We start from the raw sequence: 25983 nt of genomic DNA, 5'->3' as shown, positions 1-25983 counted from the left end.
TTTGCTAATAGAGAGGGCAGGGGCGTATCGATCGGGGAACTTCATGTTTCGCAAAATGCCCACATAAAAATTGGGGAAAAACTGAATACACTAGACGGCCCCTTTAAGAAAACTAGATTTCCATTTACTGCTTTGTAGCATCCTATTTCTTTTCAGCTCAGTATGAATTGTGGGGATGATGATGGGATTCAGTAAATTATATGTCATGTTTCATATGTCTATCACGCATATAACGGTCTCCGTTCCCAGTCTTCCTCAGTTCCGTTGCATTATTATCATTCAGGTTTGCATTGCATTGTCTCATTGAGGAAGACATCTCAGCTCAGTCTGAAAACCTCAGTTTATATGTATTACAGGTTCTCCCGGAGACGCTGCAACCCTTCTGTCTGGTCATGTTGTGTGGAAAAGTGTGTAATTTTTGTTCCTTATAATATTGTCTAGCCATCAGCCGAGCAGGCACTGGAGTGATCACCCAAGGCAAATATTAGTCAAACGAATGGGCTCAGGTCTAACAATTGGTTTAACTTGTCAAAATACTAGACCACTGCTGGTTTCTAAAACCAAAAATATAGCCCATATATCCAGTAGTCCCCAATTTGTGGCTCTGAAGCTGTTGCAGAACTACCATCCCCAGCCTCCGTCTGTGAAGGGGCGCTGGAAGTTGTAGTTTCTCAACAAACAGTGAGATCCCTTTTCTACCCTAGAATTAAAAAAAAAATGTTTACACTTATTATAAGTTCTTAGATTGTCCTCTACCAGCTACTCTTAGATAGTCCTCCTCTGGCTACTATTGCAGCGACCACATGGGTTGTCACCCGGCTTTCAAAAATGTTCAAATCTGACCATATTGGTACTTAAAGGGATTGTTCAGGATAAAAAAAATGTCTGCTTTCTTCCAAAATTAGAGCTACACCTGTCCACAGATTGTTTGTGGTATTTTAGCACGAACACAATCACTTCAATGGAGTTGAGCTGCAATACCGGACACAACCTGTGAATAGATGTGGCGCTGTTTCTGAAAAAGCCGCCATGTTTTTCTAACCCTGTACAATCCCTCTAATGTTTAGGACACTGGGAAAGGTTGGTGACAACTCTTTTTGGAACTGAAATAGTGGCCATATTAGATTTCACCCACTTCTCTGGGCGACTCCACCAAATAAAGAACATTTAGTAGATTCACCTTCAATCCACCCGCTTTCTACTCCAGCACTGAATGTGTTAAATATGCCCGAGCTTAAAAATCAGCATTAGATCTAAGGTTCTTCTCTTTATTTCAGCATCCAGAATGGAGTAATTTCAGTCTTTCAGAAGAAGGGGCTGCAGGATCATGAACTCTACAATCTGAATGAAGGAGTCCGGTGAGTTGACGTAGTGTCCATTGATAATATAGTAGGAGATGATGGGGAACTTCTTCTAATGAAGAAGAACCACAAGGTTGTGAGTCGTGCCCAAACGGTCAACAATCTTCATATCTATGGAGTTCATGACTCATGAGACACCTTAAAGAGGACCGGTCCCCCCCCCCCCCTGACATGTCTGTTTAAGTAAATAATTGTATTCCCCAAAATATAATAATTCTGAAGCATCTTTTCTTGGAACTTTGTTGATCCCTTCCTCTGTTGTTCCTCCTGTATATTTACAAATCAATTGACAACTGGCTGTTACCAGTTGGGGGGTGTCCTTACACAGACGGACACTCTCCAATCAGCGCTAAACAAGTAAGTTTGTGTAGGAATACACCCCATTGACAAGGGTAATGGTAACACCCGGTTGTCAATTTATTCATAAATTTCTAGGAGGAATAACAGAGGAACTTCGCAATGCAAAGTTCTAAGAAAACATGTCACAGAATTTTTATTTTATGGGGAATACAAGTATTTTTTTAAAATAGACATGTCAGGAGAGGTGACAGGACTGACCTGAGGGGAAATTTCAGTCCGCTGAGGCCTTTCTACCTGAAATCCTTTGATTATTGTTATAAATATGAATACTTATGGAAGAATTCATCAAACAATGCAATAATGGTGGGGATGTTCAATCACCATTTAGTAGCTATGGGTGCCTTTCATATCCCCTTATTTGGGAATTCTGAGTTAATAGGGGGGCGGGTGGGGCTTTGTTCGGAATCCTCATTTTTTGGCCAGAGTAGAAAGCAGCCACAAAAAGCGACTGTCCTGTCCGGCAATACACTGCCCATTGATATGAATGGGCACTGTGTAATGCTGAATTTGCCCTGTGGTGGCGCTGCAGGGGAACTGAACACTTACTGCCAGGTTCCCCTTACAAGTGATTGATGGGGGTCCCAGCAGTAGGACACTATGTGATCTGCTCATTGTTAAGGCAACTTTCTAACAAGTAGGGATTGTCCAAACAGGCAACTCCTTTAGAGGTGATCTCCCACATCACTCCGACCAATTCTCATTAAGATAGTTAATAAATAATTCATATAGAATACAGGTCCCTATGACTGCGTGCCCCGGACATTCAGTGTTGTTATCACCTTCTGTGGATACCAAATTAGTGTCCTCTATCCCAAATTACTGCCACTATTTCATTTGTGGATAATGATATGGATGGTCATTCAGGACTCTCAGTATGTACTGATGACAACCCTGAATGTCCATGGCACCCTAGACAGAAGCACTGCCATAGGGAAATGATGTAAGAACTTCAAGATGACTTCTTATTTTCTTGAGTTATACAAGTAATTTATTAGGCCTAGTTCACACAGAGTTTTTCCAGCGCTGTTTTTTGATGCGGAAACAGCGCCACAAAAACGTCCGAAATCGCCTCCTATTGATTTCAATCGGAGACGGAGGCGATTCTTTCCCGCAAGCGGACAAAAAATGTTTGCAGGAAAAAGAAGCGTCATGCACTTTCTTCAGGCGTTTCCGCTTCTGACCTCCCAATGACATCAATGGGAGGCAGAGAAAGTGGTTTTCGCTCTGCTCAAAGGCCACGGCCGAAAAACGCCGCAAAAAAACATGGCATAGAGAGTGTAGGCAGGTTGAAATCTACCTGCAAAAAATCTGTGTGAACAGGGCCTTAATGTTCCGCTTTTATGGCATATATGATCTTCTATGGCTTTGTAGGTATGGGTTATTATATTTTGTTGTTTAACGCTTCTTTAGGGGATTTTTTGCATTGCTTAGGATATAAAAGAGTTGATACAGGAATATCTGTATTTTTGATATATTCCTACCTTGGCCACATCTTCAAAAATTTTTGGCAAAGCTGTAGCGATATATTTAGCCATAGAGCCATCTCTATTGAACTTTCTATCTCACCTTGATCGAGAAGGTGTTAATCGAAGTCTTAGCAATAGTGAGAGTCATCTTATCCCATGGTCAGATATGAGAGCTCATCTTCAAGTCTCATCAAGGAGATGAGTTTTTATATATTTTTGAACATTTTGGTGATTTTTTTTTAGGTCAAATTGTCATTTTAACTGAGATCAGACACCCAATTTTCTGTGATCTACAGTCGGAATATAAGAGCGAGGATTACTTTATGAGTCATGGCGCAGTCACACGGTGATTTACAAAGATATCCAGTCGAGAAAATTTCTCTTCCTTGCATGAGAAAAATAAAGATGACATTGTAAGGAAATGAAATTGTCAATAGGTGTGGAGCACGGTCATATATTTCAGCCATCTATTTGTCTCTGTCCCTGGTATTATTGAAGAAGACTTTTTAAACCAAATACTTTTTGTCTGTTTTTGGCTTTTTTTTAATCTGAATTGGTCTGTTTTTCAAAATTTGTCCTATCTATCGTTAGCAACATTGGCAAAATGCTACATTACAGGAGTAATGGCTCAATTCTCATTATTTGGGGGGTTGTCCCGGATGTGAATGTTGTATGAAGACCCGGCTGTGACGCTGCCCGCTCCTCTTACCTCCTCCTGGCATCCACACTAGCATTCAGCATTTAGCGGCCCCTTCGCCACCAATGTTCTCCACCGGGTCCTAGCGCGCGCACGCACAGACCATTGCATTCCTAAAGGTTCAGCGTACTCCAAGTATCCCTACTGTCTAGTTGTCTAGTTTAAATTCTTTTGTACGGACCTTGCCTGTTTTTGACCATCCGTGCCCGCCGCCTGCCCTGACCTTCACCTATGTTAATCGTAATGAATCTTCACAGCCTGTCCTGACTTTTTGCTCTCTTGACCACTCTGCTTCTATTAACATCAACTGTCACCAGCCTACTTCGGGGGTAGCAGCCTGGGGGTTCCCTTAGACTCCGATCCCTGGAGTAGCTCCAAGTCAAATCCCTTGGTGACGATTAGGGTTCATGCCGCCCCCTGCTGGCCCAGTTATAGCCCATTCTTTGGGCTCTGTGACAGCGGCATGCAGCATCCAACTCTTTTGATATCGTCACCTGATAACATGGCAAATACTACCAAAATGGTATTCTACTGTTCTTAGCTCTTGTTTTCTCCATATCCTATTTGTGTCCCATGAGGCATCTATTATATCTCCTCCTTTTCCCCACTGTTGACTTGTGAAGCAAAAGGTTTTTAAAGGGGCTGTCGAGATTAGAAAAAAGGGTTGATTTGGACTGTGCTGCAATACCAAACACAGCCTATGGACAAGAGTGGCACTGTTTCTGGAGTTCCATTTTTGTAATCTCAGACGGCCCCTTTAAGAAAGGGGTAAGAAAATAAATCAGACAACTACTGTAGAGACTCTCATTTCTTGGAGCCCAACAATACTACGATCTGAAATAGTCATTCAATTTTTTATTTTACCCTTCATATCCAAAAAGGATAGCTCAGCGTCTTCATTTGTGCTATGTATTTTTTACATTTTTCCCCCCGGCCTTCCTACACAAACATGAAAATATGGAAACGGTAGGCAGCGCTCAGTTGGGGTGTAGATGAATCACCAGTGGTCCCTATACAAACATATCCACAGCCGGCGTTGTAAAAATCTACTTATGGCGCCGTAGCACTAATTTCCCATAAGGTCTTGTGCTATATTCTGACCTAACATCTCATATAATGAGATGTTACGCATATTAAGGGAAATCATAAATCTCCTGCCCTTGTTAAATGTCACCCAGGAGAAATCTTATTCAGGATGTTGTCTACTTTTCTGAACATACAGGAAGAAATTGTATGAAGAGGTTATGTCAGGAGGTGAGCGGGATTTCCTGGCACGGTTGATTTGGTGATGGCTATCAGGCAGGTCTTTAAGGGTCAGTCATGAGTCCTCAGTTGGTCTATGGTCCCAGTGTCTACACATTCATTTCACCTAACATATCGACATTTACAAGCACTAGAAGATTTGACGAAGATGGAAGTATTGATGGGTCCTTTGCTATGTAAGGTAGCTGAAGACCATTCAACCATAAATGTAAATAAGGCCATAGACATCTAGTTTTCCGACTAAAGCCTTGTGGTGATGTAGATTGCTTGCGTAGCCCACTTACATAACTCCCAACCGTCCAGTTTTTCGCAGGATTGTCCAAAAACGAGTCTCAAATTGGTTGGGGCTTACGTAAATTTGCATAAAATTGGGTGTTTTTTCGTGCTGTTTTTTGGGCATTCTCGGTGGATCGGGGACGGGCTTGAAAGTGTCCTGCGAATAAGGGTGCAAATGTTAAGAGGTATGTACTTGTTCCTTGCTGGTGTCCCTTGACCACATTTAGTCCTCAGATAGAGATGTAGATACGCAGTACCACTAAATCCCACCACTTTTCTGTCTAGATCAGTGCTTCGCGAATTGTAAGGCAACATTATTGGCTCCTTTTATGCTTATTGTGTTGTTATAATAAATTCAGGAGGCGAATAAAAGATAAAGTGAGAACATTTTTCATTTTGGCATCAACTTCAACCAACAGTGGTGAAGCCGAGGCATCGCCATGTTCTGGCTGGTGAGACCCTGGTCTAGACCATTAACAGTTGGACAAGACCCATCTAAAGTAGGCTTCCGAGGCTCTCCAGGAACATCAGGAGTAGGTACATTTTTGAGAAAAGATAATTGAAATGGGCTTCTACCATGACGTGCTTTTGGTGGACACATTTGAAGCTTAATAATTAGGAATGATTGTTAGAAAATTCCTGAGTTGGCGTTTGGACCCCATTGACATTACAATAACCCCATTAAAATTTTGCAGAATAGGAAATTTATTTTTATAACATCTCTTAAGCACCAGTTTAAATTGGCTGATGATATAAGTGCAGGAAATGTATTTGATCACAGTCCAACATATATTATAGGTGGGCAATTTGCCGGATATAATCTGTATCCCTAATCAACAGTGACTTTTCCCTCTTCCTAAAGTGTCCGAGGCAGCAAAATTATCCTTGTAAGTGGCCGATCCAGAGGGACATAAATTCTTTATAAACCTATAAATTTTCAGCCTAGTTGGTGATACCGTCCTATAGATCTTTAGCGAGGCTGGTCTGCTCCACAATTCTTTTAAATAACTCGGTAAAATCAAGTCAAAGGGCATCACTTATTTAAAGAACGAGATGAGTAGATGCAAGACACTAAAATAAGAACTTGTCATTAGAAGAGGTTTTCTTTAGTTCACAATGGCCATAGACAAAGGATAAATATTGCCTCAATGTTCTCTTGGCCAACAGTAATCAACCCTGATTCCCCTATGTTTGGCCTGGCTGAATGTAGATGTTCCTCAGAAGAGCAAGATGATAAGACTTTATAGATACTTATCACCTCAGGAAACAAAAATACAGTCTGATCTATCTCACCTAGGTTTCTTCCAAACCTTGGTCCTAAGTCGAGGGTCTTTGAGGTTGTAGATTGCTTACGGATCACATTGAATCTGGTGACCAGCTTGAGAGTATTGGTACGATCAAAGCTGAACTGGTGAACGCAATAACACCCAGTGAACGGCTTCCCAAAGTTTCAGGTGTTCAGAAGTTAACATTGATGGGAATCCAAGAGCTCGGACCGTCCCACCAATAGATTCCCTAAACGAACCCTTCAGAGATTTATGCTATTGAGACTATCCAACACAGCACTAGCAAAAACTTGAAATTAAGGGTTATTTTGGTAATCCCGAATGATGGAAATCTCCAAGTATCACCACAAAGCAACACAATTCTAGACATAGTGTGTTATTGCCTTTAAGGGGGTGAGAATCTAAAAGCAGATTGGACACTTTATAGAGAATCATAGTTTTCCAAAAACACCGGTTAACACATTAAAAAATATTAATTCAAAAATTTTCAGATCAGACAGATTGGCAAATTGGTTAGATTGGCCATGCATTAATGATTTTAGACGGCCGTTTTCTGTATGGCTTGTCGGTCTGTGAAGGTTGTTGTTCTGGATGACAACACCACAACTTAAAATAGCAAATCACCGACTGATATCTGCCCTAATTTTTGGCCTGGTCTGGGCTTCTATTGATTGGATGCAAATCTGTCATTTGGCATGAGCGACTTTCCAAGGACTGCACCCAACAACGACTGAAAAAAATCCAACATGACAGATCAACTTTTCCACAGATGTTTGAGTTCAGTCGGTGTCTCATTCACATCACGAAAGGTGCCAACAGTCGGCAAAAAATGGTCTTAATCAGTCTGTTTGGCCATCCAAAATCTCTAGTGTATGGCCAGCTTAAGGCTACATTCAGACGACTGTTAGCAACCTCGGATGTGAAAAACTTACGTCCGAGGTTCACCCGTGGGGGACGCGTTGTCACGGATCCCCCATAGACTAGAGTCTATGGAGGGATGCGTTACACGCAGTAAAATAAGACATGTCCTATTTTTTCACGGACCCTTCACACTGATGCCATGTATTTTTGGTTCAGTTGAACATACACGTATTTCTTCGGAGGCTGGAGGGATTTGTACTTTACCAAAAGCCCCTAGAAATGGGTCAAAAAAAAAAAAATTTGCCCAATTTGCTCCTGGAGAAAAATACGTTTGAAAACCCTAGTAGACACTAGCTGGTGGTCGGATCTGGTGACAACGATTGAATGCCTATTTCTCCCATTATTTTTAATTACAATTGTTTGTCAGGCTGTAAATATTTTTGTAAAGGTTTTAATTTTGCCGGGGATTTCTTTTGGAAGAATTAGCTGACCCTTGTTAGCTCGGCGGCGACACAAAATGTGCATAATTGCAGCTCCCCAGTGTAATTATTCCTTAATTGAAACCGTTTAATTTAATGGAGCAAATGTTCATTTCCTTTTCTTCTTAGTTTTATTAAGCAGACAGAATTGGCCATAAATCTATAATCGTCCTCATCACAAGGACCATTGGTTACACGACTATTCCACAGGTTAATGATATGTGCCGACATAAACATTTAAAGCTTTAGGCCCGTTTCAAAAATATCGTCACAGACGGGTTCACATTGTTCCCTGTGCTGACCAATAAATTCAGTGTAAATAGGAAACTCCACATATTTTACCAGACAATTTTTTTTTAAAATTCATTAGGAAGCAAATGAATCGGATAATATCTCTAGAGTCTGTAATAATATAATGTAATATAAAAGACGCTTTAGGCCTCATGCACACGACCGTAGCCGTGTGCACGGCCGTGATTTTCGGGTCGGCCGGCTGCGAACTGTCTGCGGACTGTCAGCCGCAGGCCGCCCGCAAATCGCGGGACATGCACATGGCCGCGGCCATTGTTTTCAATGAGCCCGGACCGCAGAACAGGGCCGTAATAAGACATGTCTGTTCTTTCTGCGGTCCGGGCTCCCGGGCCGTGCACGGACCGCAAAAACTACGGTCGTGTGCACGGCCCCATAGAAAAGAATGGGGCCGCAATTCTCCCGTGGCTTTTTCGGGGGAATTGCGGCCGCAAAAACACGGTCGTGTGCATGAGGCCTTACCCTTAAAGAGCAACTCCAGCCAATATTCATATGAACACCATTTTCCAAAAATATGTTAAGCTTCATAACTTTTTTTAATTCTGAATTTCACTCCCATCATGCTTCAGGATAAAGCACAGATTTTATATTGTCTTCAGACTGGGAGGAGCTTAAGTTTTTGTGCTCTTTGCTGCCCCCTGCTGGGTAATTCACTTTTTATACTCACTTTGTATACTTACAGGGACTTTCTTTCCCCACAATAGGTTGTCCTTTACCCCCAAATAACAGTAAAGGGGAACTTTAGGGAATAGACTAGGTGTTATTTGAAATCAGCTCCTCTCCACAATACACCATGATCCCAAAAATTTAAAAAATGGCCCTTATGGTTTACGACTTACGACCCTAAATAAGTGTACTTTTAATGTTCTTTAAAGGGACAATCAACCTAAAACACACATTCTCCTAATATATCATATAGGATGGACAAAATACTGTATAATTTGGGAACCAGTTAGAAAACTAGCTTAATAACTAAAAAACAACTCAAAAAGTTAGGCACCAGTAACAATGTTCTCTGCTCTGTTATATCAGAAGGCACATCAGAAGAAAACAGCATAAGAGGACTTTGGGGTCTTCAGACAAAAAGATTTGGGTCCTCTGTAGACCCGTTTAAATATTTTTGTAATTGGTACTCTCCGACATTGGGAGTCATTGATTTGGACATTTACCAGACCCCAAAAGTTAGGTCCTTTTCCTGCCAAAAACAGAAGTGAATCCTGGGGAGCAGCTAAACCTTTCATTTAGAAAAATGCAGCCATGTGATCGCCGGCTCAGGTAGACTTCCCATAATTTTTGAAATCTTTTTACAATCCTCATCCACATTTGAAAAGTTCTCCGGAAGTCATTGTAAAGTTTTCCGTGTTCTGGTTCTACTATGTATCTGGTCATTGCTGTGTTATTATTTTGTTTTTTATTATTTTCTTGCGTTTTAATTGGCTACACCTACTTTTAGCCAATGAGGTCCACGTTTCGTTTCGTTTCGTTTCGTTATGTGATGTTTTTGCCCCTGTTGAACTTTTCTGAAACAGAGAGATGTGCAATGTTTTTCCATTTGTGGTGGTTTCAGAACAAAGCCTCCAGACCCGTAGATTTCTTAAGGGGCAAACTGGTGGGATATTACGGTTCTATTTATTATAATAGACGTTCTTCAGATTTTCTTCTCGTTATGGAGATGTCCTCTATTGTCTAGCAATCGGTTGAGGCCCCGGGTTAAGAAAATCTCCACATATTAACAACTTGTCAGATGAAGACGTGATTTTGGGGCAAAATTTGTACAATTTTTGTCCTCTGTGCTTTCAGAGTGGATAATCTAATAACTGCATGTGTGGTACGTAGGTGGAGTAATATACTTGCGGTTTCAATAGAGAAGGTCATAGGAACATTTCTGAGAACTCTATGTCAGCAAAAACCTCAAGTACAAATGTGGTTTTGTTTTTATATTTTTAGTATCTGCTTTTCGTTATACTACACAGTAACATGACACCAAAGTCACTGTCAAGGTTAGACTGCACCACCAAAGGATCAACCAATGGGCCCAGCCCCCACAGGAACCATGAGGTTTAGAACTGCTGAGGTCCATCAATTTTTTGGCCCAATTAACTTATTAGTCCTTAATAATGATGATATGGCCTATGTGTAATGAAAACAATGGAAATTATTAGTGAATTGACCCAAAAACGGCATGGACCCTGACTTCTCCAAAGTGATCGTCTCCAAGGTCAACTATGGAAAGGGGTTGTCTTCTGCTGGACCTCAAGTCAGTGACTCATTATCATATTAGAACCTAGGCCCATCGGATGATCCATTGGTCATTTGGAGGGCCAATTGTCTCCAGGGTATAGCAAATAGGAATATACAGAAAAATGACACCCCTGCCCCCACTGTGCCCCCTAGTGGTACTTTACTGCTTGTGCCCACTTTTTATTTTTACCACCTTTTTTGTCACAGGCAGCTGTTGAAAACTGAACTTGGCTCGTTTTTCACAGAATACCTTCAGGTACGTGTACTCAAATTTCTCTGTAGTGTCAATTATAGATGCGACAGGTAAAAGAATGTCACATATTTAAAATAAAAATGATTTTAGGATTTTTGTATGGAAACGTCACATCCATTTTCCTCTTTTCACTATGTTGTTGTTTTTCTCTATCTGGAAAATCTGCTTGCTGCATTATTAATGCTGTACGCCAGCAGACGGGGGTTGAGATGTGTATAGTGTTATATTATTCTTAAAAGTCTTATATTATTCACTCTTTAGAACCAGCTTCTCACGAAGGGGATGGTGATCCTGCGAGACAAGATACGTTTTTATGAAGGTAAAATAATCAATTGTTAATCTAGAAAGAAAGATAATAAAGTCATGACGTTTATTGCCCCTTTAAAGACCAAATCCACACGGAATCCTACTTTAAAATAATGGTTCATTTTTGATTGATAGGAATTTCCTAACATACCCCGCCATTACGCAGATCACTTTCCTCAGGGGTGGGACTAAGGTTTGGGCATGTGCCCTGGGTGCCAAAGGAACCACCAACAAGCCACTTGTCATGCCTAAATTTTTATGTTTTGGGTGTTTTTACTTTAAGTAACATCCTGCGTTTGAATCCCACCAGGGCCAATATATACCCGTATTTTGTATGCTCACCCCATGGTTTCATATAATTACCCAACAATCAGTTCAATGGCCCGAAGACCTGTCAAAATACCCACTGAAATCCATGACTGTGACTGTGTATATAATATTATTGTGTATAGTTTAGTATTACTATGATATCTTAATACTTAATTTGTCTATTTTAGGACAAAAACTCCTTGATTCTTTAGCAGAAACCTGGGATTTCTTCTTCAGTGATGTTCTGCCAATGTTGCAGGCCATCTTCTACCCTGTCCAGGTAAATGACCTAAAATTCCCATCAAGATGGTGCAGAAAGTATTTGTCAGTCATCCTTTTTTTCGGAATAAAATGTTATGCCTGGTCTTGCCCAATGTAGCTTCCTTCTAGTAGACGAGATGGCAGGATTACCAGAGATGTCAACCTGGGAGAGCCATTCACAGGGTGATACTCGAACTCGGGTCACAGCAAAAATGGGAGTGGCCTGCTGAGGGGTATGGTCTTTTTAAAGGGCGTGGCTAAATATATTCAGACCGCTTATATTAATATCAGATCTCAGACTAGAACCCTATATTAATAACAGACACCAGACCCCTATATTAATAACAGACCCCAAACCAGTCCCCCTACGTATATACAGACTCCCAGACCAGACCCCTTAATTAATTTCAGACGCCCTAAATATATTCATATCCCCTATATTAATATCAGGCCCCAGAACAGACCCTTATATTAATATTAGACCCCAGACCAGACCCCCTAAATATATTCAGACCCCTATATTAATATCAGACCCCAAATAAGTCCCCCTAAGTATATTCCGACCCCTTAATTAATTTCAGACACCAGACCCCCTAAATATGTTCAGACCCCCCTATATTAATATCAGACCCAAGATCAGACCCTTGCATTATTAGACCCCAGACCAGACCCCCTAATTAGGTTCAGACCCCTATATTAATATCAGACCCCAGACCAGACCCCTATATTAATATCAGACCCCAAACAAGTCCCTCTAAGTATATTTAGACCCGAGAACAGACCCCTTATTTAAATTCAGACACCAGACCCACTAAATATGTTCAGACCCCCTATATTAATAGACTATAAATTTACCCTCCTCACGTCCGGCTCTTGTTCCGCTCCGGCCGCTGCCGCACACTACATCCTGACGCTGGACGGTGGCGGACCTAGTGCTGAACAACCCCAGAACTGAACAAGAGCCAGGAGCGAGACCGGTTAGTAAACAGATCATTATCTATTGGATGAATTACATTTTTAGCCTCCTACCCCGGCAACCGCGTGTAAATGATATAACTGGGTGACTGGGTGACAGAGACTAAAAATACGGTGAATCCCAGGAAAAACTGGAAAGTTGACATGTCTGGATTATTCAGTGTGTGGTAGGGGGTAAGCAGTGTCTATGTGCACACATAGACAGAGAAGGCTATCTGTGCCAACAGCTAATTGGCTGCATGTAACTCAGCTGCTGATTGGTGAGTCAAGTTATGCTGGGATTTCTTGCTCTTAGAGAGGCAGACAGAGCTGCTCCCATCAGTGTTTGGACACAGAGCGTGAAATAGGGAGAGTTTGTATTTTATATGTAGTTTTTTTTATTTTCTTTGTGGACAGTGTTGGCAATTACAACCACTTTCATATTATTAATGTTTCACGTGTGATAATGTATTATTGATGGCGTATTTCTGTTTGTATTTGTGCTAATCATAGGTAAAGTTGATTTATTGGCGTATTTAAGGCGACCTCTTATTTTTTGCATAGGGGAAGGAGCCCTCCATCCGTCAGCTGGCTTTGCTTCACTTCAGAAATATAATAACCCTAAACCTTAAACTGGACGATGCCTTATCCCGCCCACGAGCTCGAGTACCTCCCTCCATTATTCAGATGCTGCTAATACTTCAGGTACGTGAGTATCCATAGGTTTCTGTCAATGACAAAGCAAATCAGTAGACGTTCACTTAATTTACTTGATCTAATGTACATGACCAGCAACCACTAAAAGACCCTGAATACTGAGTGGTTGGACCAATAATCCTGTCAAAATCAGATATTCTGAGTATATAGAAATATCTGAGCAGTACAGAATATTGCAGACGCCCTGGTGGCCATTTCTAATAGGATAGTGATGACCTGTCCCCTCTCCAGACATTTCTGTTTTAGTATATACTTATATTCCCCATGATATAACATTTCCGGAGTATCTTTCTTGGAGTTCTATGTTGTGCCGTTCCTCTGTTATTCCTCCTAGAAATGTATGAAAATATTGACAACTGGGTGTTACCATTCCCTTGTCAAAGGGGCATGTCCATACAGTCTTAGGGTATGTTCACACGGCTTATTTTCAGACGTTTTTCTGGCCGTATACGGCTGAAAAACGGCCGAAAAATCGGAAGCAGAACATCTACAAACATCTGCCCATTGATTTCAATGGGAAAACCGGCGTTCTGTTCCGACGGGGCGTAAAAAAACGCTGGAGAAAAAGAAGTGCATGTCACTTCTTGAGCCGTCTTAGGAGTCGTTTTTCATTGACTCTTTAGAAAAACAGCTCGAAAAAGGGTCGTAAAAAAGAGTTGCTAAAAAAATGCTAAGCGTGTGAACATACCCTCACTCTGTCAGCACTGATTGGACAATGTCAGTCTGTGTAAGGACACACTCCCAACTGGTAACACCCAGATGTCAATTTTTTAATTCATTTCTAGGAGGAATAACAGAGGAACGGCACAATGTAGAGTTCTAAGAAAAGATGCTCCAGAATTGTTATTTTATGGGGAATACAAGCATTTACTAAAACAGACATGTCAGGAGAGGCGACAGGTCCTGTTTAAGCAAATATGTCTTATTTTATTACTCATATTGGGAGACACAGTAAGGTTATGCCAAACTCATCTCAATTTCCAGGTTCCCCGAAGAGCATCTGATCATAGGGAGGTGTTCTCACTGCTTTGAGCCCCTGTCACCAGCTGTTATCTTGTGTCAGTGCCAATTTTTCCCAGGGGTGTCGAAGCATTACAGAGCTGCTGCTTAAATCAGTGGTCCCGTGGTCCTCCAGAAGTCGTCTTCTAAGCTTTAGCTAATAGAGTGAACCCATATGGGGGATCCAAGAGGGCAAATGATGTTTTTTAAAGCCGACACCATTGTGAATGTAGTTCCTCTATGCTAAAGATAATATATTTTATCAGCGCTGTTTCTGAGGTATTCCCCTTTAAATTTGACCTTGACGTCATTTACGACTTTTGTAATGTTACGGCTGAAATCTCCATTAAAAGCTCCGTTTCTCCAGGGTGGGAGTCAGGGTAATGTAATGTTTATTTTCCTTCTGGTGACTCAGTTTAGATTTAATGGGAACCGATAAAGATATCAACAACCTCACATGACGGTACGAGGTCTGAACACGGCAGAATATTTGATGGGATCATTTTGGTATTAAAAGTAATTATTATTTAGGTAAACATAGTTATGTTTTGCTCCAGGTTAGAAAACCCCCCCCCCCCCCTTCCCCTTTGTTAGTCATGGTATCAGATAAGTTCCTGCTTATTTAAGGTTTATTTCGGAGGAGGGACTAAACTGAGTTCAGAGCTAGAAAGCTGAATAGCTCTAATCCAAAAACAGGCTGCAGTTAGTGTACCAACCATAGAGAAGGGGAACTTGACTGCTGTGGTGGGAAGGGGCCCCTGCTGGACATAATACTGTCAAAGTGACTAACTGCAGCCACCACTAGGGGGAGCTCACTGCATACAGAAGATTTATACAGTTCCCATTGAGTTCAATACTAGATGCAACTCCACATACGGTCAGCTCCCCCTAGTGGTGGCTACTGTGGATTACTATAATGGAAAAACCTCTGAACCCAGCAGGGGTGGACGGGGATGGAAGTCATTAGTATAGTCCCTTCCGTGCAATCTAATGGACAGTAGGGACACTTTTAAGTTAGCAGCGGGCTCGCTTTCCTGCTGGACCCCTTTGCAGCTGCACAGGTTTCACATAATGGTATGTCCACCCCTGGATCCCAGCCATTTAACCCCCTAGATGCCACGATCAGCCTGTGAGGCCATATTTCCACTACTGTATCTCACCCTCCTAATACATAGCATCACTTTTGAAGAAAAATTTCATTCCACATATGGCCCCTCTACAATTCCGACTCATAGAAGATCATAGAAAGGGGAGGACTATTGAGCAAGAAGTTACCATGTCCTGCCTCTAGATGGCAGCACCCTCAAAAAGTTTAATCTTATATCTCTTTATAAATTAATATACACATAACAAGCTTTTAGGGGGATGATAAATTAGGGTCTTTTTTTGACATTTGAACGCTTTAAAGAAGAAACTGATAGAAATGGAGTTTCCCTTTAAGTTGAGTTGTGTATAGGCTCAATGGGTATAAAAAATTAGTATCAGTGTGTGTAGCCATGTACTGAGCTTACATTAGTCCTCGCAGTCCCAGGAAGGGACAGAGAAGTATATACAAAGTTTTGTGGTTACATAAAAATCTCCTGTTAACAGTGACGTGTTTATGTTCTAGAATTTAATGGATCCCATATGTGCGGACAGAACCGAAACAAGAAGGTTTTATATTACGTTACGGAGTGAGGTTCAAAAAAGGGTTTATGACAATATTATAGTGCTTGTACACATAGTCCTATAGTGGTGTAAAGGGAAAATCCTACATCAGCAATCCCATAGATATAAACATCTATAGAATAATGATCCACTGAAGTTTTTCTTCCTAATCATATTCTGCTACTGGTATACATGGCAGTAACCCTTTATGTTCTGCTGTAAAAAAAACTATGATGATTCCGTTTGGTACCACACTGCGGAAATATTCTCCTGTGAATGCAACGCTCCTAAGGGAGAATATCTTCAAAATATGCCAACTGATGAAGCATGCCACAATTTTTTTTTTACATTTAAATAGAGGTAGAGTAGGGCCCTATAGATTTCTACGAAATGCCATATTTCCACACCCTACAGCTCATAGCTTGTACAGAGCGTAATACAGCCATGTGCTTGAGCCCTAAAAGGGAATACCACCTTAATTTATTATCTGACATCACACTGTGAGCCCCTTTAGGAACATAAACTGATGTGAGTGAATACAATCTTTATACAGTGCTATGGAATATGTTGGTGCTATCTGAATAACCCAGAAAAGATAAACAGTTAACTATGTTTTTATTAATATGAGTAGCGGGAATCTAAGAGTAGTGAACAATGTGTTCGGTTGCTTTACACATGTGACTTTTTAAATTTGGGAACCGCCATGGGTCCCAGCACATACCCCACATCCCATTAATGCTATGTTCTGACATGTAAAGAATTAAAGATAGAAACTTCCATCTTTATTACAGTATATATAGGCCCATAATTACCTCCCTTACCTATTAATTATTTTTACCTTTATATTTTGGGTAATCTTTACCTTCTGAGCCACTATGTGTTCTATAGGAATTTGTCCTATGGGCTGCTGGAAATCACCACCCATTCTTGATGGTTTACATTGATGTTTCATTAATGCCATTAAGAAAAAAAAAAAGACTCAAACTAGGGCTTTACATTTGTTGTTCTTGCTTTTAAAGAGACAGGTGCAATTTTTACATTAAAATTTTGTTACCTCACCGCTTTGCGATACTGTGCTTATGGTGTGGGTAAACTATTCCCATTTTTGAATGCTGTACTGCTGCTGTATCACTTTATGAACAGCTCCTCCAGGTAGAAATGTCTGGACATACGCCCTCTGCTGCTTAGTGCATGATCCAATGGACAAAGTTTTTCTTATGCTGACTCCTGGATGGTTAAGGGTGTCCTCAGTTTACTGGAAAAGGACTATAAGTTTGGTTTTTTTCTTAGACACTATAAATTACACAGCAATCACAAGGAAGGATTAGCATAGAAATAGCTTTTGAATTAACTGGGGATATAGATTAAGCACTGCAGCATTTTGAAACAGAAGGATCGGATATTTTTTACATAGATTATTTTGCACTTAAAGGAACATTTATAAAACCAGCTGTGCTGTCTGTAGCCCAAAGCCCTATGATAAGACTTCCTGTTCAGTGTTATCATAGGGACATTGTTTATTGTGTTTCATGAATTCAAGACTGTAGTGATGTGAACATTTATGGGCATTATACTTATTTATTCTTTCTTGTCTATCTAAAACCTGTCACCTCTCCTGACATGTCTATGTGAGTTTTTGTGTTCCCCATGAAATAGCAATCCTGGAACATATTTGGCTAGAACTCTGCATTGTGACGTTCCTCTGTTATTACTCCTAGAAATTTATGAATACATTTATGAATACATTTATGACCATTCACTGTATCAAAGCGGTGTGTCTCTACACAGTCTCACTCTGACAGCACCGATTGGATAGTGTCAGAGTGTAGGGACATGCCCCCAACTGGTAATACCCAGTTGTCAATTTATTCATAAATTTCAAGGAGGAATAATAGAGGAACGGCACGGCATAGAGTTCTAAGAAAATATGCTCCAGAATTTTTATTTTATGGGAAATACAAGTATTTATTTAAACAGACATGACAGAAGGGGTGTAACAGGTCTTCTTTAAGAACAAATATCCCCTTTAAAAAAATGGATTAAAGAGGTTTTCTCATCAAGACAACCCTTTTTTAAATGGAAGCCCGCCCATCAATCAGCCGATCGCCGTGGGTCCAGCCTCAGAAACCCCCAGTGATAACAGCTGTTGTAGTATTACATGTAATGCATGGACAGGCTGCTCTTTGGGAGCAACTTTCAACTCTGTCTCATAGATGTGCTCCCACCTCTGTGACGTACAGATGCCCTATTTTATGAGACAACCCCTTAAAATATATGTGGGGAACCTGCTGACATATCCACTTTTAATATAGAAGTTTTTTGAGTATGACTGTTCTCTGATGTGGTAACTGAGTCCTCTTTTTACTTTATATTTTCCAGGGTGTCCATGAGTCTAAGGGGGTGTCAGAGGAATATTTGAACCTGGAATCGCTCATCCAGAAGGTGGTCTCTCCATACCTTGGTACATACGGGTTGTACTCCAGCGATGCTCCCTTCACACACGCCTCCTGTATTTTGGGTATGAGCCAGTATTGTACTTCACACCCTCAGACACATACATTTCAGCAGAATCGCCATATACTGTATTAATGCACACTTTGGGAAATTTATATAAAATAGGACAAAGAAAAGTTGTGGTTTTGTACCATAAAAATATGATTTCTTTATTATTCTGATTGCTGTAAATATTATTATGCATGCCGCCACCACTAGGGGGAGCTTAGGAGATTTCTGCATATTGTTTTATTATTCAGTTAAATTCATACAAGGGTATTCCGACCAAAAACAAACAGGGCATATCCCGAAATGTCTGATAGGTGGGAACCTACCTCTCCTATCGGAAGCACCCCATTTTGAAATACAAAGCCTGTGCCACCCCCAAAAATAAAATATCCCTTTAAATGTGATGTGTTCTACTTTAAGATCACTTTAAATTACTGTGTTGCCCGCCCAAAAAAATAGATCTCTGATTGCAGAACTCACCTATAACTTTTATAATGGATCCAAACGGACACTGACTTGAATGGGGTCTTTCGGAGTATGTCTGGATTCCGCTATTTGTGGGCAGCCAGTTTAACGCTGCAGACTACACTATTCTTTGTAATGACAGGGTAGGGAGACAGACAGGTGAGCCCTAATCTACCCGCCACTCAGTCCCTGCCTACTTGCAACGACCCGTCCTAAGCGACGGGGTACAACTGGGCGACGGTCCCTACGCTCAGTAAGTGCAAGACAGACAAACAGACAAGGGTACACAGAAGCTAGGGAAATGGGGCAGTTGCCCACGGAAACACCGTGAGCAACAAGAGTGGTGAACGAGCCGAGTCAAACCAGGAGAGAAAGAGGTACAAAACGCTGAGCAGGAGAGTGGTCAGAAAGCCAAGGTCAAATAACAAGCAGAGGATGAGTAGTACAAGCAGCAGCAGCAAGCCAGGAAACAAGCATAGAAGAATCACAGGCAAAGGAGGAACAGGAAAGGCAGGTATAAATAGACAGTGAGCGGGAGCTAGCTCCGTCTGGCCAGGCTGTGATAGGCTCTCCCACTCCTAAGCCTGCCATCCTGAGTGGTGGAAGTTGGAGTCAGTCTCACAGACATAGGAGCAGGTGCAGACTGATTGCCCACGGGCGTCGACACAGAAGCTGTGTCTGGCAGATCCTTTACAATACCCCCCCTTTTATGAGGGGCCACCGGACCTTTTCTAGGTGGACCTGGTTTATTGGGGAAATGAAGGTGGAACCTCCTGAGCAATACCCCAGCGTGAACATCCCGGGCGGGTACCCAAGTCCTCTCCTCAGGCCCATATCCTCTCCAATGGACCAGGTACTGGAGGGAGCCTTGGACCATCCTGCTGTCCACAATCTTGGCCACCTCAAATTCTACCCCCTCAGGGGTGAGAACAGGGACCGGGGGTTTCCTCGAGGGAGCCAAGGACGGGGAGCAGCATTTTAGGAGGGAGGCATGAAAGACGTCGTGCACTCGAAAAGACGGGGGCAACTCCAGTCGGAAGGAGACAGGGTTAAGGACTTCAATGACCTTGTATGGCCCTATAAACCGGGGAGCAAACTTCTTGGACGGGACTTTAAGGCGCAAATTTTTAGAAGATAGCCACACCAGATCCCCGACCATAAACAAGGGGTTAGCAGAACGTCTTTTATCTGCCTGAGTTTTTTGTATTCTCTGGGACGCCTCTAGGATCTTCTGAACCTGGGCCCAGACTGTGCACAGTTCCTGATGAACGACATCTACCTCGGGATTGTTGGAACTACCAGGTGAAACGGAGGAGAACCGTGGATTAAACCCAAAATTACAGAAAAAGGGGGAGACCCCTGACGAGTTACTGACCCGGTTATTAAGGGAAAATTCGGCGAGGGGAATAAATGAGACCCAATCATATTGACAGTCAGAGATAAAACACCTTAAATATTGTTCTAGAGACTGATTAGTCCTCTCAGTTTGGCCATTGGTTTCAGGATGGAAGGCAGAGGAGAAGGACAGATCAATCTCCAACTTTTTACAGAAGGCTCTCCAAAACAAAGAAACAAATTGTACCCCTCTGTCCGAAACAATATTGACAGGGACCCCATGTAGACGCAGGATGTGTTTGACAAACAAGGTAGCTAACGTCTTAGCATTAGGTAGTTTCTTGAGGGGCACAAAGTGGCACATCTTACTGAAGCGGTCTACTACCACCCACACCACCGACTGGCCTTGAGATGGAGGCAAATCGGTGATAAAATCCATGGAGATATGGGTCCAAGGTCTCTGGGGAATGGGCAACGAACGTAGTAAGCCCGCTGGTCGGGACCTGGGAGTCTTGGACCTAGCACAAACCTCACAAGCGGCGACATAGGCCTTAACGTCTTTAGGCAACCCAGGCCACCAATAGTTTCTGGCAATGAGGTGTTTGGTACCCAGGACGCCAGGATGACCAGATAGTGCGGAGTCATGATTCTCCCTAAGTACCCTTAGCCGGAATTGCAGGGGAACAAACAGCTTGTCCTCAGGAAGGTTCCCGGGAGCTGAACCTTGATCAGCCGCAATTTCGGAGACTAAATAAGAATCAATAGAGGAAATGATTATACCTGGAGGCAAAATACAAGCAGGATCTTCCTCCGAAGGAGGACTGGCCATGAAGCTACGCGACAGTGCATCGGCCTTAATATTTTTAGACCCAGCCCTATAGGTAACCAAAAAATTTAATCTGGTAAAAAATAACGCCCATCGAGCTTGTCTCGGGTTTAGCCTCCGGGCAGATTCTAAGAAAACCAGATTCTTGTGGTCGGTAAGGACCATTACCTGGTGCCTAGCCCCAGTGGCGGATTAAGTAGACCATGGGCCCTGGGCTGTTACCCAAACTTGGGCCCCCCTTCCTCACCGTAACTATTTTTAACACTACCTTTTTGGGCAAGCATTAACAGTGTTACGATTCCCCTTGTCACAGCGCGGTGTCCCTACATACTGACAGGATCACACTGTGCAGGGACACAACCTTCTGACAAGGGGAATTGTCTATCAGTCCTGGACCGCAGAAAGACTTTTTGTGAAATACAAGGATTTCCTATAATAAACATGTCAGGAGAGGTGACAGATTCTCTATAAATCTAGTGACTCACAGGTGACGACGTCTCAGATTCTAGTAGTTTTTTTCCTCTTTTCTTCTCCATCCGGTCCAGCGCTCATGACGACTTCTCCCGGCCATGACTCATTTCTGCAGAATTTGCCACTTAGACGTCTCCTCACTTTTCCAACATTTCCACACCTATAAACGAAAATAAAGTTATCATGGTGCCACATAGTGTACCCCTAAATATAATAGCACCAAACACTGCGCGCCTGAATATAATAATACCATACACTGTAAAACACCACATACACACAGCCCCCTGTACATAGTGCCACACACAGCCCCTGTAGATATTACACACCCCCATAGATATCGCCATACACAGCCCCCTCTATATATCACACATCCCCCTCGTAGAGAGCGTTACACACAGCCCCCTATAGATAGTGCCATACAGCCCCCCTGTAGAGAGCGCCACACAGCCCTCCCCCTCTTGTAAATAGCACCAAAAAGCCCCCCCTATAAAGAGCGCCACACACATACCACGGTGGATAGCACTACACAGCCCCCCCTTGCCTCACAGCGCTCCCCCTTGTATATAGTGCCTCACAGCGCTCCCCCTTGTATATAGTGCCTCACAGCGCTCCCCCTTGTATATAGTGCCTCACAGCGCTCCCCCTTGTATATAGTGTCACACAGCGCTCCCCCTTGTATATAGTGCCACACAGAGCTCCCCCTTGTATATAGTGCCACACAGCGCTCCCCCTTGTATATAGTGCCACAAGGTTATGTACACATTTAAAAACTTTATATTATAATTATATATATATATATAGTATGTCTGTGTATCAGTGTGATTGATTGATTTTATTAAAAAATATTTTTACTTTTTGAGATACGGCTGCTTTGTATCCTGTATCCGTCAGGTCAGCAGGACTGACGGGATCAGTGACACGCAGGATCCACCTCAAATCTATCACATCTAAGATTATAATTTAGCGCAGGGCCCGTTTCACTGATCCCGTCAGTCCTGCTGACCTGACGGATACAGGATACAAAGCAGCTGTATCTCAAAAAGTGAAAATATTTTTTAATAAAACGTAATTACAAAGTTGCACCAAACACACATTTTTATTAAAAAAAAATAAAACCGACGTTATTTTTGCGACGTTTTTTCCCTAGACAATGCAGGTTTCGTTTTTTTATCGTTTTTATGCACACATTTTTTGCCATTTTAGAATTTTTATTCATAAAGTTTGAAAATAATAGTAAAAAAAGAAGCTTTTTTACGTTTCAGCTATTTTTTTTTGGTAATAACATTGTTTTACCCTAAAATAGACCTTTTATCTGTGATCGTCATTGTCTACCGTAAATTTTAATATATTACATGTCTATATTAGGGTAATTGGGTCAGCGCTAGCGTTACAACAATGATTGGCGGGGGGGGAACGTTTTTTTTGGGGTGGGTATTTTATGTGTATTTATTATTATTTTTTTTTTTTGCACTTTACTATTTTTTATTACTATGTTCTGATCCTCAAAGGTCAAAAAAGACCTTTGGGGAACCTTATATCTACTTTCTCTTTGTTTTACACCATGTTTTTCCACTGTAACTGGAGCTGCACAGCAGCCCCAGTTACAGGGGAAATCAGCCCTCTCACAGTGACGATTGTCACTAATAGGGCTGTGCTGGGTCTAGTAAGACCCAGCAACAGTCTGCCACTAACGGCACCCGGCGATCATGTGACCTGTCACATGATCACCGGGAGGAATAGAGACAGCGCCGCTGCTGCTGTCTCTATTCCTGTACACAGCGTTCATTGAACGCTGTGTAAGAAGACATCGGAGAAGACAGAAGCAGCGAAAGCTGCTTCTGTCTTCTCCTCAGGGTCCCCGGCAGTCACTGACAGCCGGAGACCCGACATTCAGCTGCCCGATCGCGCGGGCAGCAAGTTAAAACCCGAGCCGTAGAAAGTCTATGGCTCGGGTTTTAAGCACCCGTCCCTGACCGCTGGCCGTAAAAATACAGCCAGCGGTCGGGAACCAGTTGGGCAGGAGGATAATCCTGTACTGACCTCAGCGCCGGTGACCGCCCGCCGGCTCTTCTCTTGCTGCTTTGGAGTAACAGAACAGCCGTCCGTCGCTGTTCTGTTACTCAATGGCGGCGGCCCGCACTGTCAGGGAGGCGTGTCCTACCCCTGGATCCCGGCGAATTCCCTGCTCCTCCCCATCTTCGGCCGTTAGCAGCGCTAGCGCGCTGAATAGATTTACGAGATAATGTGCGTTTCGGGCTGCCATGGGCCCCCTGGAAGCCTCGGGCCCCCTGGAAGCCTCGGGCCCCGGGCGGCCGCCCGAAACGCCCATATGATAATCCGCCACTGCCTAGCCCCCTCCAGGAAGTGGCGCCACTCTTCAAATTCCCATTTAATGGCTAAGAGTTAGCGGTTGCCAATATCATAGTTACTCTCAGTGGGCGAAAACTTCCTGGAGAAGTAGGCACAGGGACGGAGATGGGTGAGGGACCTGGTACCCTGGGACAAGACAGCCCCCACTCCCACCTCGGTGGCGTCAACCTCCACGATGAATGGCTCCATTTGGTTGGGCTGAACCAGCACCGGGGCCGAGATAAAGCACTTCTTAAGGACCTCAAAAGCCTGGACAGCCTCAGGAGGCAAGCGGAGGCGATCAGCACCCTTGCGAGTGAGGTCCGTAAGAGGCTTAGCGACGACCGAGAAGTTAGCAATAAACCTCCTGTAATAATTAGCGAACCCCAGGAAGCACTGTAACGCCTTCAGGGAGGCAGGTTGGACCCATTCCGCCACAGCCTGGGCCTTGGCGGGGTCCATGCGGAATTCATGAGGAGTGAGGATTTGACCCAAAAATGGTATCTCCTGTACCCCAAACACACATTTTTCGGTCTTAGCAAACAGTTTGTTTTCCCGAAGGACCTGGAGCACCTTCCTGACATGCTCAATGTGGGAGGACCAGTCCTTGGAAAACACCAGTATGTCATCAAGGTACACTACAAGAAAATTACCCAGGTACTCTCTTTAAATCTCATTTATGAAATTCTGGAAGACAGCAGGGGCATTACACAACCCAAAGGGCATGACGAGGTATTCGAAATGACCTTCGGGCGTGTTAAACGCAGTCTTCCACTCATCCCCCTCTCTGATGTGGATAAGGTTATAAGCCCCCCGTAGATCAAACTTAGAGAACCATTGGGCCCCCTGAACCTGATTGAAGAGATCAGGAATCAAAGGAAGGGGATACTGGTTCCTTACAGTGACCTTATTCAAGTTCCGGTAGTCGATGCACGGCCTAAGACCACCATCCTTCTTCCCTACGAAGAAGAAGCCAGCACCTACCGGAGAAGTAGAGGGGCGAATGTAACCCTTGGCCAGGCATTCCTGGATATACTCTCTCATAGCTTCACGTTCGAGTCAGTCTCACAGACATAGGAGCAGGTGCAGACTGATTGCCCACGGGCGTCGACACAGAAGCTGTGTCTGGCAAATCCTTTACATTCTTGCTGTCAAAAATATCAAAATGCCCCCCCCCCCATGCAGGTTCCTAACGCAAATGTGCTGCAACTAATCTAAACTGAGACTATCAGGTTTTTTTTATAATGCCTCAGCATTGACCTCAATGTTGGAAAAACGGATTATCACTCGACTAATAAAAATTTTGAGGCAATGGAAAAGATATACTAACTGATCCGTGATAATCCTTTTTTTCTCCAAAAACATTGCAAAAACCTGTAAGAACGCACTAGAAACATCAATGATTATTCAGTATTTGTTTTTTAAGTTAGGATTTGCTGCCACCAAGTGGCATTTATAGGTATTTGCACAGTAGACCTATTTCAATACATAAAAGTATGGTAGAGATCAGAGGTGGTAGCTGCCGCTGATCCCTGGTGCCTGAAAGGGCTTTAAGGCACCTCTGCCACGTAAGGGAGCAGCAATATAATATACAGTGTATGTGTGTATATGTATATATATACACATATATATATACATACGTGTGTGTGTGTGTGTGTGTGTGTGTGTGTGTGTATATATATATATGTATATAGTTTTAGGCTACACACAGTTTCTCACTTTTTATAACACAGCTACATACTACATATAAGTTATATTACATTATATTACTCTAATGCATCTGAGATAACAAATGAAGCAACTTTGCAAAGAGTCTTGATGAAAGATCTCCTACTGATTTGTGTATACAGCTCCCGTGCGGACCTATGTTGCTCCAGACAACAAACAAACCCTTAACGTCTGGATGTTAGTAAAAAAAAAAAAAGATGTACAAATAAATGACTGCAAGATCAGACTACGCAGGGTGTGTTTGTAGTCTGTCACCATGGAG

At 42.6% G+C, this 25983-nt stretch overlaps 1 protein-coding gene across 6 annotated transcripts in view; it reads left to right on the top strand.

Annotated features, from left to right (window-relative positions):
• The window catches only part of PRR5 (proline rich 5), a 71562-nt gene that overhangs the window by 44504 nt on the left and 1075 nt on the right, over window positions 1–25983 (top strand). For 4 of the 6 annotated variants that reach the window (XM_075855962.1, XM_075855960.1, XM_075855963.1 and 1 more), the window contains 6 exons: window positions 1278–1358; window positions 10807–10855; window positions 11114–11171; window positions 11656–11747; window positions 13247–13387; window positions 18425–18563. In XM_075855962.1, the coding sequence (XP_075712077.1) occupies window positions 1278–1358; window positions 10807–10855; window positions 11114–11171; window positions 11656–11747; window positions 13247–13387; window positions 18425–18563 (560 nt within the window). Of the gene's footprint in view, window positions 1–356; window positions 408–1277; window positions 1359–10806; window positions 10856–11113; window positions 11172–11655; window positions 11748–13246; window positions 13388–18424; window positions 18564–25983 lie in introns of all 6 variants that reach the window. The other 2 variants (XM_075855958.1, XM_075855959.1) reach the window with 1 other exon arrangement.

Source organism: Rhinoderma darwinii, chromosome 3 (genome assembly GCF_050947455.1).
Source record: "Rhinoderma darwinii isolate aRhiDar2 chromosome 3, aRhiDar2.hap1, whole genome shotgun sequence".
NCBI classification, from domain to species: Eukaryota; Metazoa; Chordata; class Amphibia; order Anura; family Rhinodermatidae; genus Rhinoderma; species Rhinoderma darwinii.
This window is presented reverse-complemented; position numbering and strand designations above follow the sequence as displayed.